This window comes from Patiria miniata, unplaced genomic scaffold, assembly GCF_015706575.1.
Source record: "Patiria miniata isolate m_02_andy unplaced genomic scaffold, ASM1570657v1 HiC_scaffold_3, whole genome shotgun sequence".
Taxonomy (NCBI): domain Eukaryota; kingdom Metazoa; phylum Echinodermata; class Asteroidea; order Valvatida; family Asterinidae; genus Patiria; species Patiria miniata.
In genome coordinates this window covers 4416535-4429979 of record NW_024037069.1, presented here as the reverse complement: position 1 = coordinate 4429979, position 13445 = coordinate 4416535, and the positions used below count along the sequence as shown (strand labels likewise).

General features: G+C 38.4%; 1 protein-coding gene across 1 annotated transcript in view; it reads left to right on the top strand.

Moving 5' to 3' along the window:
* The first annotated feature begins 1781 nt into the window (after window positions 1-1781).
* Window positions 1782-13445, top strand: part of LOC119737185 — a 118763-nt gene continuing 107099 nt past the window's right edge. Inside the window, 3 exon segments of the mRNA XM_038211362.1 lie at window positions 1782-2283; window positions 11165-11425; window positions 12957-13042. Of these exon segments, the coding sequence (XP_038067290.1) occupies window positions 11242-11425; window positions 12957-13042 (270 nt within the window). The 5' untranslated portion in view covers window positions 1782-2283; window positions 11165-11241.

Below are 13445 nucleotides of genomic sequence, written 5' to 3'. Positions count from 1 at the left end.
ACACGCGCGCAGTTGCTATAATTCCTCAGATCGGTGTGCGTTATGGCGCAGCTCTAATCTCCTCAATGAGAATGTGTCTCTGACGCTGAACTCGGGACCAGTTCAAAACTTGATTCAGCAACTTTTGATTTGAAATCGAGGTCCCAGAATGCTGTTTCTCTTGAAATATACAGCTGAAGCTGTGCTGAAACTTCATCAGGTCAGTTGTTCAGCTTCCTTCTTTCGATTTTGAGCATGTTTGTTGCTTCAAACGAACAAAATGCACAAATTACAAATTGATGGACTGTACCTTTAATGTAAAACATATTCCCTTTAAAACTTATTCTTGATTCCTGATTAAATCCACATCTCAGCATTATTGGTAAAGCATCAAGAATATGAGCTAAAAAGTCTTAAAATAGTCATGGCCAACATGTACATATACAGCACAAAAGTCTGAAATTGGGTTAACAGAGTGTGTAGTGCTAACCCAATCCAACCCAACATGGGTGGATCCAGGGGCCAATTTAAGCACAAAATTTGCTTAAGCCCAAAAACGTCTTGCTTATTAAAATCAGGTTACCGGCCAAAACTCCATGCGATTGTTATGCTATAAAGTAAACAACAGCTAAGTACCAGTCACAAGCAATGTACATTACATAGAGTTTTGGCCGGTAACCTAAGTTTACTAAGCAATGTTTTTTCGTGCTTAAGCAAATTTTCTGCTTAAGCAGCTCTATGAAATTGGGCCACTTTTGATAATATCAAACAAAATCGGCAAAGTTTGTCTCTTTTTTACACTGCTTTCGAAATGAAAATATGTAAATAATTAAGTAAGATGATTGCCCACTTCCGGCTTGCTTGTTTATTAAAAATTCAATTCCGTACATATATTTCTTGTAATTTGTGTGTGTGTGTGTGGGTGCGTTTGTTTCTGTATTCAATAGGGGTTGAACAATTAATAGAGGACAATAGGGTCCCAAATTCCTGAGAGGTCCCGTATTTGGATTCATGCACAAAACATATGGGAGGTCTTCCTAAAAATGTAGTAGTACATTATTGAACAACAGAGGGACAATAGGGGGTCCCCAATTGCAGGCAGATACACACTTTTATGTGTATACAAGGATTACATTCACTGTGTGGACTTCCGAACAAAAGAGGTCCACATAAACCAGGTAGCAGTGACATTGTGCGGACTTGCCCACGTCCACACAAGGTTTTCCCCTCTCTGGAAAACAGGTTATAGAGGCATTTTTGGTAGGTTTATCTGTGGCAAAATGAAGAGAAACACTGAAGGGAATCATAGAAAAAAAAATGGGTTGAAAGAGTTTACACAGTGTGAGTAAAATGAATTTTTTTCAAGGGTTTTTCTTAACTACACGAAAACAAAAGAATGTCCACACTAGGTATGTAACGTGTGTGATGGTGTGCAAAACTGATAAAAACCTTGTTTGGAGTTTTTCTATAAGGATGAACTTCACATTTGTTTTGGTCATGATAATGCAATTTCTTGGTTTTTTTTTTTTTAATTCGCATGTCATTTGATTAACCTCCCAGACTAGTGGCTTAAGTAACAAAGGAGATTGGGGGGGGGGGGGATTATAATAGATTATCGCCCGTTTATACGTGAGACCACTGCACCTTTCTATCCTCCTCTGGGCTTCAATTAACTAAACAGCTATGGAGATGATACAATGAAAATGGTAAATTAAATAGAGCATGCATTTATGCACAAATTGCATATAGCTCTATGATTTCTCATTTCACTAATTTATAACAAATGAATTAATGTGTGCATGCAGAAGTAAATTTGTGGTGAAATATTACCTTTTGGCATGTAATTTGAATCTAATGTCAGGCAATTTACCAGGCTGTCACCAGCTTATATAGTAAGCTTTATATCTGTTACATCAAATCATAATTATTCAAGGTAACATGCAAATGTCTTACCACCACTCCCACCTCCTCCCCTCCCGAGAAAAAGGTGGTAGGTGGAGGACTCCGTAGATAATTCTGGCACATTGATTTTTTTTTCGCTGCAGCATAAACAACTTAGACGGGTACCCTAACAACACAACTACAACGTGTATCTGAAAATTCGATAAGTCAGGGATACAGTCCATCAGCGACAAGAAAAAAAAGAAGATGACTGAGGAGTGATCTGTGCAAAACACAGACGATTTTTGTGGTGTGCATGCTGTAAACCTTTGAAACTCAGTACCTTGTCAATGTCATGATTAATAGAAGAAGCTAAGCCTACATAAATGATTCAGTCTTTCGCATTCAATCTGCATCTCTCTGGTAAGACAATGGAGTTACTACTCTGTATTACTACTCTGTATTTCTTTTTTTTTCCGATCAGCAATATTGTTTTTCCGTGTGTTATGTACAATTTAAAATTTATACGTTCAATTGTTTTTCATTTGTTTTTCATTAAATGTTTGTATTAATCCATGTTAAAGGGGATCTCTACTCGACAAGCTCTGCTTTTTGGGGATCCCCTTCCGCCATCTCCAATTAGAAAATAATGCGTCCAAAGTGTATAAATATATTTTGTAAAACAAGCTCGAACTTTATATTACCCAAAACTACATGTATGTATTTATGCCTTGTCACTTTGAAATGAGATGTGGTAAAAATAATAAAGAATGAATGAATGAAATGAATGAATTAATAAATGGGAAATAACTTTGCACAAGTTGCACTGCAGAACTGCTAGTTTGAAGTTGCATTACGTTCATGAATGATGTTGTGCGCTTTCTTGCAATTCAGTTCACGCAATCTTAAGAATGAGCGCGCATTCTTAAGAATGAGCACGCAATGTGAAGAATGAGCGCTCATTCTTAAGATTGCATGGGAATATGACGTGCGCAATTTATGAATTTTGCGCAATCTTATAACAAACATTGCACGGATATTATTATAAAGGCAGTGTATATTTTGCCGGAGACGGCAAACCTTTAGTAAACGTTAGTTTGCCGGATATGCACTGAACATGCGCAGTTACTGTTTTTTTGTACTTAAACATTTTCCGGTGAAAAGTTTTGGTCTGGCTCCATGCCAAAATTATCGTTGTTACCCTCGTATTCACAAGATGGGATTCAGACCATTTTATAATTTCGGACTTTATTTCCCTTTTAAAAAAATCCTCCAGAGCCACAAATCTGAAAAAGAAAATGTAATACTCTGCAAAAAATGTTTGAGACATGTTAAAATAATAAAAGAAGAATATTCTTATTTATTTGGGGATGAGAAAAAAAACCTTAAAAATGTGGTGCGGTCGGAATCGAACGCGAGTCATCCCGTTTACTAGAGCCTTTGCTTAACCATTACACCAAACGTGCTACACAACTTCTGGTGGGAATTAAATACATCTTAAAATTCAGCCCTATTTTAAAGAGTACAGCGCCCTCTGTTGATATGGATTGCCGCCGGCAAACCTTTAGTAGGCCTAATCGTTAGTTTGCCGTCATTACCTCCGGCAAAATATCCACTATCTATTATAAATATGTTAAATGAAATGTGTAGCAGTTAAAGGGAAATAATTCATATAACGAGAAAGAAAATGATCTGTGCTTCTGTACTCGTGTAACTACAATGATTTGAATCTAATTAAACCTGTTATTATTGCTTTTTTCTGCCCACTATGGGAAGTTTTGTAATAACGGAGGACTGGGAACTAGTCTGGGAAGTGCTTTGTTTAGGCTAGACAAGTTACAAGTCCCTGTATGTATCATATGCATGCTGAGAGAACACATGAGGAACAATCGAACATGTATAAGCTGCCAAAATTGCTCTTTTGAGAATCCAGCTCTGCGGCGTAATGGAGGGGGTGTGAATAATTAATTGGTGGCAATTTAAGTGGCAAATAGCATTAGATTACAATAAAATAAATAAATAAATAAAGCGCTATGGGATGCCACAGTATTCATTCTCATTCTTCACATTCTTCATTCTTTTACCCCCCCCCCCCCCCCCCCCCCCCCCCCCCCCCCCGCTTTTGTTATCCCAAATATCAGAATTCTATCCACTACACTGTTATTATGTCGCTTATTTTTTCCCGGTCCCCCGAAAATATCCAATCTACTTGTCATCGTTAAATCTTTTCCTAGGTACGTGACCTTGAAAAATCAGTGAACGAGGATGCAGTTAGACTTGCCAAGCGCAGTTCCGGTGCTCGGCATCGACAAGACCGTTGTCTTGTCGCGCATTCTTAAGAATGTGCGCTCAATCTGGAAGATTTTTTTTCTTAGAAGATTGTGCAAGGATCCAATTGCGCAATCATAAGAATGTGCATGCGCATTCGTATGATTGCGCAAATCACAAGAAAGCGCACAACAGTGACAAGTCCGAGTAACTTGGACCCATTCGGACATGGTGGCGATAGTAGGGCCCAAGCTAATCCTATATGCCGAGCAACACAATTCTGTCATTGACCCAAAAACCCAACATTGCCCAACAAAAACATCAGATTTCACCCTCAAAATGGCCTACAAATTACTAGATACGCCACCTGAGGTACAAGTAGACATCGATGATTAAGATGGTTGTACTGAAGTTTACTTATGATCCGGATGAACAGTGAAATTTCCCGTTCAATTCCGAGAGCTCCCCTCACGATCCTGAACACGTTAAATTTCCCGACTGTGTTAATGTTTGAACGACGCGATGTGGTCTTCATGCCCAGCGTACATTCGATTGTCCCCGTATCCCGAGTGCGATTCCGTTACCAAGCGTGATGCATTGATTATGATAATGAGTAGATTGGATCACGTTTGTAAACACAAAGTACATTTCATACAATAATAGGGAGTCGGGAACTACCTGGGCAGCTTTTATGGGCAGAAACCAGTTCAAGCTAGTTCCCTACTCCCATTTACCGTTCGAAATGCACTTGTGTTTATGAACGAGATCCAGTCTACTCATTATCATAATCAATGCATCGCGCTCGGTAACGGAATCGCACTCGGGATACGGGGACCATCGAATGTACGCTGGGCATGAAGACCACATCGCATCGTTCAAACATTAACACGAGTCGGAAATTTAACGTGTTCACGATCGCGAGGAAAGCTCTCGGAATTGAAGAGGAAATTTCACTTTTCATCTGGATCGTAAGCAAACTTCATTACAACCATCTTAATCATCAATGTCTACATTGTGTACTTGTACCTCAAGTGGTGTATCTAGTAATTTGGAGGCCGTTTTTAGGGTAAAATGTGATGTTTTTGTTGGGCAATGTTGGGTTTTTGGGTCAAGGACAAAATTGTGTTGCTCGGCATATAACGATTAGCTTGGACCCTACTATCGCCAGACCATGTCCGAATGTTAAAAAGGCGATAAGTTGGGTCCAAGTTACTCGGACTAGTTCGTGACATATGCCTCTGCATTGCCTGTGCACCTAAAATTTGGGAGGGCGATAGTGTAGGGCGATCGTGTAGTGTAGCGCCTGGTTCCTAAGGCAACAAAATTCACACTCATATTATCATGATTATTGGACCTACCAAACTAGTTGGCGACATTCTCAATAAACAGGTACATGTATATCATGGATAGAGGGCAGGGTTTTGATTTTTTGAGAGAAATTTGGGGGTAAAATGACGATGACAGCGCGGCGACAACATGCTACCCGAAAATAAAGATGGCGATCACCGCGCGATGTACCGTGAGCACGCAGGGCGTGCTGAATCGCAAGGCACAAACTGCGCCAGAAAATCCTGATTTCTACCCCAAGAATCTGTTCGAAATTGCAAAACGGGTGTCATTAGAATTGAGAAAAGTCTGCTTTTGATTGTAAAAGTGATTTTTGAGCAATAAAAAACATTTTTGACTCTAATTTGATCAAAACAAAACAGGGGCCCTACACTTCACGATCGCCTAATGGAGTGTAGGGCCTTTTTTTGTTTCTGATCAAATTAGAGTCAAAAATGTTTTTTATTGCTCAAACATCACCTTTACAATCAAAAGCAGATATTTCTCAATTCTAATGACACCCGCTTTGCAATTTTGAACAGTTTCTTGGGGTAGAAATCACGATTTTCCTGTGCTGGAAAATTAGGCTGGAAAATTTGCCTTTTGAAAATGTCGAAATTTTTGGCAAAAAAAAGGCTGGCGCGAAGTGGTTAATATCATTAACTTAAAGAAAGCTGGCGCTGGCCAAATACCCACTGCCTTGATTGAGTGGCCCAGAAAACTAATTAACAATCACTTATGAGGAGTTCAAGATCATTCATTGTTGCTGTCAAGCTCCGAAATGTAATTGAGAATTTCGATTGACTTTAACTAAACTATACAGAGAGCATACACATGTACATGTACATGTAGGCCTATCAACCAGAACATTTAACGGAGCATGAAAAATGACGTGTGCATTATACATGTAGGCCTAATTATTTAATTATTTTACAATCTTTTTTGCCGAGATTCCGATCTCTGCACCAAGTTGGTGGTTGGAATAAATACGCTTTAGACTTTATTTCTGTAGGAATAGCACAAAACCGTATATTTTGAAGTATCCAAAACCATGCAACAGGCATTATACCTTCATTTGTATATTTTTCCATTGGTAAAATATGCAGTGTGGGTCATGCGATGCAGTGGGATCATGCAATGCGTCGCAAACGGCCACGCTCATGACGCTGCGTGGTCGCGTGTAGACCTTTATAATTAATGAATTAATTGATGTATCACAGGTATCACAGGTGTATTAGAATGAGCTATAGCTGCATCAACAGTCGGAGAACGCCTACGGGTGTCACAAAAAGATTCTGTATCTTGATTGGCCGAGAGCGAGTCACATGGCATTCACTAGTGTTAAACCATTGCTATGACGTCACACTGTTGTTAAAAGTGTGGATTCGGATACATCTACGAATCTCTTACACTGCTCACAAAGTGTGTATTCGGAACTACGAATCTTTAGTAAAGTGTGGATTCGGAATTACTAATCCACACTTTGAACACGTCGGACAATTGTTCTCCTTAATGAGCATGAATAGGACCGTCTGCGTGAAAATTAGCTTTCCGAAAATTACCAATGCATCTTCACTGTCAGATTTTCCGCCGTCACTGCAAAATCTACTTTTAGTCAGAAAGAAATCGTCGTCTGAACTATCCATTTTGACGTAAGGAGCCTGTACCCCGGTACACACAAAATGACTTGTACGGGTGTGTCGATACACATGCTAAACACGCTAGGAAACAATGTTGCAACCTGATGCCACTTCCGCGCTTGTGTACAAAGTCTATGGAGAGTCATTTCAAGTATTTCCTAACAAATTTGGAAACATTTCTCAGTCCCAGATTCATGTCTTATCATCATTTTTGCAACGAATGATCTTCATTGAGATGATATGAAAAAAAAAGTGGCGTCAGGTTGCAACATTCTTTCCAATACTTCTGTTGAAGCAATGGTTTAAGTCGAAGAATAGGCCTACATGAGAAAGTGTGGATTCTTAATTTACGAGTTCACTCGGCGCTTCGGGCCTCATGAATTCTTAAATTACGAATCCACACTTTCTCGTGTATTCTCCTTAACCTATCTTGCTGTGCACGGCCAACATTACTATACCCGTAGCAACCAAAGTACTGTACCCATAGCAACCAAAGTACTATACGCATTGTGTGCAAATGCATACGGTGTGTGCGTTGCGCGTATTGTTCCCAAGCGCTAGCGCTACAGAGCTACATGTACATGTAGGTTCAAACATTTCGTGAAGGGGTACATGTAGTTTGGAAAAGTGCAAGTTAATTTTCAACTAATTTCGTATTCAAATAGAAGTAAATTTTAATAGTATTCAGAATAAATTAATCACTTATCGCTTAAAAACAAGCAGAATCTAGGAGAGAGGTGTTATAAAACAAATATTGACTGCTTTATCTCGTGGTGTAGTAAAACTAGCCTCCCTCGGTGATCCATGGAGCATTCTATTTTCCCTTGGCTTTGCCTCGGCAAAAATAGAATACTTCATGGATCACCTCGGGAGGCTAGTTTTACTACACCATAAACAAACGTGCTAGTACCCTATGACCATACCGTATTTAGTATTGAGTTGGTAGCTACAGTGTACTACCGGACATCCACAATAATTTGGTCTTTGAATATTTTTTTTTTTAATGAGGGAGGGAGGTTTCCTTTCTTTTGCTGGACAATTTTTTGGGTTTATTTTCATCTTGTTTTATATCATCGTGGTACTTTGATGTTAATTGTGGGGATAATCCTAACTCTTTTTTTTCTTTAACGGGGACATTAATTTTTTTAGCAGTTATACCTCTGCCATTTTTAATATATGTGTTTATTGTTAATACATTTTTTGTAGATATTTATACCGGTAGATTAAGATATTTGTTAGTGTAGCCAGAGGTTTTGGAATTGAAGGCCTTTGGGCCGCAGTTTTTACAATGTTTAAGGTACATTTTTTTAATTCCGGGCATATGCCTCTGGCTTTCGTGTTTGTTTTCTTGTTTTTTATGCCCCGCGGCGAAGCCGAAGGGGCATACTGTTTCCGCCTTGTCCTTCCGTGGGTGGGTGGGTGGGTGGGTGGGTGTGTGGGTGTGTGTGTGTGTGAGCTTGTCTTACATACGCAGTGTGGACTTCCGAACAAAAGACGTCCACATAATGTAGGTAGCACCGACGTTGTGTGGACTTGCCCACGTCCACACAGTGTTTCCCCATTTCTGGAAAACAGGTTTAGAGGCATTTTTGGGTTAGGTTTATCTGTAGCAGAATGAAGAGAAACACTAAAGGGAATCATAGAAAAAAAAATTGGGTTGAAAGAGTTTTCACAGTTTGAGAAAAATGAGTTTTTTCACTGGTTTTTCTTAACTACACGAAAGCAATGGAAAGTCCACACTAGTCATGTGAAACAAGTATGGGTGTGTGGGTGTGTGTGTCCGGACAAATCTTGTCAGCGCGATAACTTGAGAAATACTTAACATATGAACTTCAAATTTGGTTTGTGGATTGTCCTTGGTAATCCTAAGAAGCCTTTTGCATTTGGGGCCGAAAGGTCAAGGGTCAAGGTCACAGTGGCTGAAACAATAGAAATTTTGTCAGCACGATAACTTGAGAAATACTTAACATATGAACTTCAAATTTGGTTTGTGGATTGTCCTTGGTAATCCTAAGAAGCCTTTTGCATTTGGGGCCGAAAGGTCAAGGGTCAAGGTCACAGTGGCTGAAACAATAGAAATTTTGTCAGCACGATAACTTGAGAAATACTTTACATATGATCTTCAAATTTGGTTTGTGGATTGTCCTTGGCAATTCTAAGAAGCCTTTTGCATTTGGGGCCAAAAGGTCAAGGGTCAAGGTCACAGTGGCTGAAACAATAGAAATTTTGTCAGCGCGATAACTTGAGATATACTTTACATATGAACTTCAAATTTGGTTTGTGGATTGTCCTTGGCAATCCTAAGAAGCCTTTTGCATTTGGGGCCAAAAGGTCAAGGGTCAAGGTCACAGTGGCAAAAACAAAAGAAATTTTGTCAGCGTGATAACTTGAGATATACTTTACATATGAACTTCAAATTTGGTTTGTGGATTGTCCTTGGCAATCCTAAGGAGCCTATCGCATTGGGGGTCGAAAGGTCAAGGGTCAAGGTCACAGTGGCTAAAACAATAGAAATCTTGTATTTATTCTGAGATCATAGGGATTAGGGATTAATTCATATACGTAAAACCTACAGAAGACACTAATGCTGTCAATGAACGTTCCATTTGACCAAGGTACATGTAAGTTGATGTTAGAGTGGTGTTATGTCATGGAAACAGTCACGGTTGCGGGGCATTTGTGTTTGTAAACACACCTGACTTGTTTAATAAATATTTTGTGAATGTTTGTTGTTTGTAGTGGTTTTTAATGCCGAATAAATAATAATAATTGATAATAATAAAGTTTGATGTTTTTTTTTGACATCTTGTGAAGAGGACTTAAAAATGTACAGTCAAGTGCTGCATACATGTATGTAGGCCTAAATACCCGGCACTGATGAAAAAGTCTTTAGAAAATACCTAGACTGACCATATAATTAATAATACAACACCTGAATAAATCCCCGTCATCTGATTGGTGGATCGTTGATCACATGTCATTGAATTATTCGTACCAACGCACGGCGTGCGCGTGGCGCACAGCGCACAGTGCAATGGAAGTTCTATTGCACGGTGAATAGAACTTCCATTCCACGGTGTCACTGCTGCTGGTGGTGGCGGCGCTGTTTTAAATCGAGATACATGTAAATTGAATGTGATTGTTCTTAACCTGTTGAACAGTTTGCATTGATATAAATATGATGAATGTGTCGAACTTTTAAACAGTTTTTAACCTAAATAAATTGGCTATTAAAAGTCAACCAATCAGATGACAAGGATTTTTTCAGGTGTTATATAAAACAAATAATGAATGTTTCACGTTCGTGCAATGGAAATAATAATTTCGTTCGGTGACAGATGAAATGTTCCATTCCACTCGGCTTCGCCTCGTGGAATGGAACATTTCATCTGTCACCTCATGAAATTATTCTTACCATTGCACTCACAAACATTCATTATTTGTATACCATCATACTGTACTAACAGGGTCAGTATAGCATGCGATGCATGGTGGCATAGGAATGGCAGCCAAGTTGCAACTCTGCTATCATGTAATGATGGGTTTCTCATGTGACGTGTGGTTGCTAGGCAAAATTTGTGTACAGTCAATATAATCCCCGTGTTGCTATGGGCAATGGGTGTCTAATTAAAAATGAGTGTTTTGCCAACGGTTGATGTTTCTGCACTCAAGTAATTTGAAAAAAAAAAAATAATTACACGGTTTGTAGTTTCTGGTGCATGTTATTGATCTAGTTTCCACTGGATCAGAAGTGTAGGCCTATGTATTTTAATAACAGCCACAAGTGCATTGTAACCAGTCAACTGGTCTACAAACTTGTATTTAATTTCTTTCTAAAATGGATATTTCTGTACTTGACATGCTTGAGGACATAAATTTGCTATTTAAAAAAAAAGAAATTGGGGGGGGGGGGGGATTGCATGATACTTTTTATTTTCTTGGGGATGCCCTAGGACATGTAAGATACAGACTTTGCAGTTGCATACATTGTAAACGTAAACGTGTACCGTTGAAGTGCATTTGTACACTTTCCAATTTGCTTTTTTTTTCTTTCATTTTCGTCATCACAGAGAAACTAGCCACACGCACGGGTAACCGAGCAACTGAATAATCAGGATGACCTCCAGCGGAATGACTCGGGCCGCTGATGACAGCCTGCATCCAGGTGCAGAAACTCCCAGGATCACACGCGTATGAGCAGCGGGGAAGCAACACCATGGGGACCGGTGCATCCAAAGATACTGCCGCAACGCTGATGCCAAGCCACCACCACAAGATTAAGAAAAACAGTAGCAGCACTTGGACTTCTAAGTCACAGCCTCCCAAGAAAGGTACAAAAACCTGGTGGTTTTAGTTTTTTTTTTTTAGCTTTTTGTTTTACTTATATATTCTTCTTATTTTTTTCAACTTTTGGCTATGTAGTTTCTTCTGTTGTTGCATGAAAGGCAAACCTCGTTTAACACAAACTGCGTGTTATTTTATGACACATTGCTTTTTTGTTTCTTTTATTTATTTGTTGCTTGTTTTTTATCCATTTTCTCTACTCAAAATAATTACTGAAACACAGCAATAGCATTGCAACAAACTTTTAAAGGGGAAGTTGTATGCGAATATAGTTGGTCACATGATAAATTGTGCCTAGAATTTTTTTATGTATGCATGGTGTGGCACTTCAGATTTTGGTGTTAACAACACTTTATGGGATTTTGTTCTTTTAGTTTTAATGGAAGTAAAATTATATTTCCATTGGATTTGAATCAGCTCTTGTTAAATGTTGACTGCTTTACCTGAAACACCTGGTCCAGTAAAACTAGCCTTCTTAGTGATCTGTAATTCAGCATTCTATTTTCCCCTTTCCCTTGAAATAGTAAATAGGTATACAAATAGCATATTAATCTCCATTTATAAAGAAAATTATGCACCCTATTTACTTTTGTAAGATGGCCTCTATTAAAATGCCATGTTTCATTTTAAATGAAGTAAATCATGAATAATAATAATAATACAAATTAAAATACTGATGTTTAAAACTCATCAATTGATCACCATGGAATGCTATGGTCTGTTTATTGTGCATGTACAGCCTGTCTAAAAAAAAATGGTACAATCGAAAACGATTTTTTTTTTTTCAATATTAAATCTCAACATAAGTAAGTCGTTTTGAGCATCACATTAAAGAAAAAAGACCAGGCTTTCCAATACTTTTTGTTTCATCTCATTTGCTTTTGTCAATCCAGAGATAACTCCAGTTTACTGCGGAACACAAAAAACGAGTTTGTGCCACTTTCTGGGTGTGAGCTTCAAGACAGCATGGCACAGTACTCGAAACAACTCTGCCCATGCATAAAAGTGGCACAAAATAGATTTTGGTGTATCGCACTAAATTGATTATATCTCTGAATTGACAAAAGCAAATAAGATCAAACAAACATTATTGGAAAGCCCAGTCTTTGTTCTTTAATATTAAGCCAAGTAAGAATGACTTATTTTGAAATTTCATATTTAACCAATTTTTTTTCTGATTGTACTGTTTTTTTTTTGGAGACAGGCTGTACACTCACGATATTGTCAATATTTGTGTACTGTACATGTAGACAAGTGGATACAATGTACGTACTGCACATGTACATAGACAGATAGACTGTGCTCAAGACCCAAAATCCATTTCTTTGACAATCGGTGTGACAATCATCACCTCTGTCGCAAACATAGGTGTTGTTCCCAACCAGCCAAATCAGCCAAAACTTTCACATATCCTGCACCACACTCGGCAATCCAATTCATTAACCCCTAGGGGTGTGCAAGATTCTGGACTATTAATGGACCCCTTGTTTGTTCTAATTGCTTCCTTTTCGTCCTCAGGAAATACAGGCACCACAGACATCGTTCGTATAGGTCTGACCAAACTTGGCTTCTCCCCAGCAGAAGTCACTGTTAGTGAAGGACAGGTACTTTGTTTGTCATTCATTTCATTATAACAAGTATGGAATGAAGAAGGAATTTTATCCTTGCATATTTTAATAAATTGCTAAATTCTTCTTTCTACGTGTACTCGTACTTCAAGTACCAATGTTTATTAAATATGAAGATTAGTACATGTTCTTTTGGAAAAATTCTTTAAAATATTAGGCCGCTCTAATTTTTGTACAAGTTTGTATATTCCAGGTTAATCTAGGGACGAAGGACAAAGGGATACTTTGTCCTTCCTTTGAGGTTTACATAATATATATTTTTTTTGGGGGGAACCAGGTTTTTTGAGAGATCCTTTGTTTTTTCCTCTTTATAAAAAGAAAAAAAATAGAATTGTAGAAACCGTCAACAATTTTTCCATCAAAAAAAAATGCTGCAAAC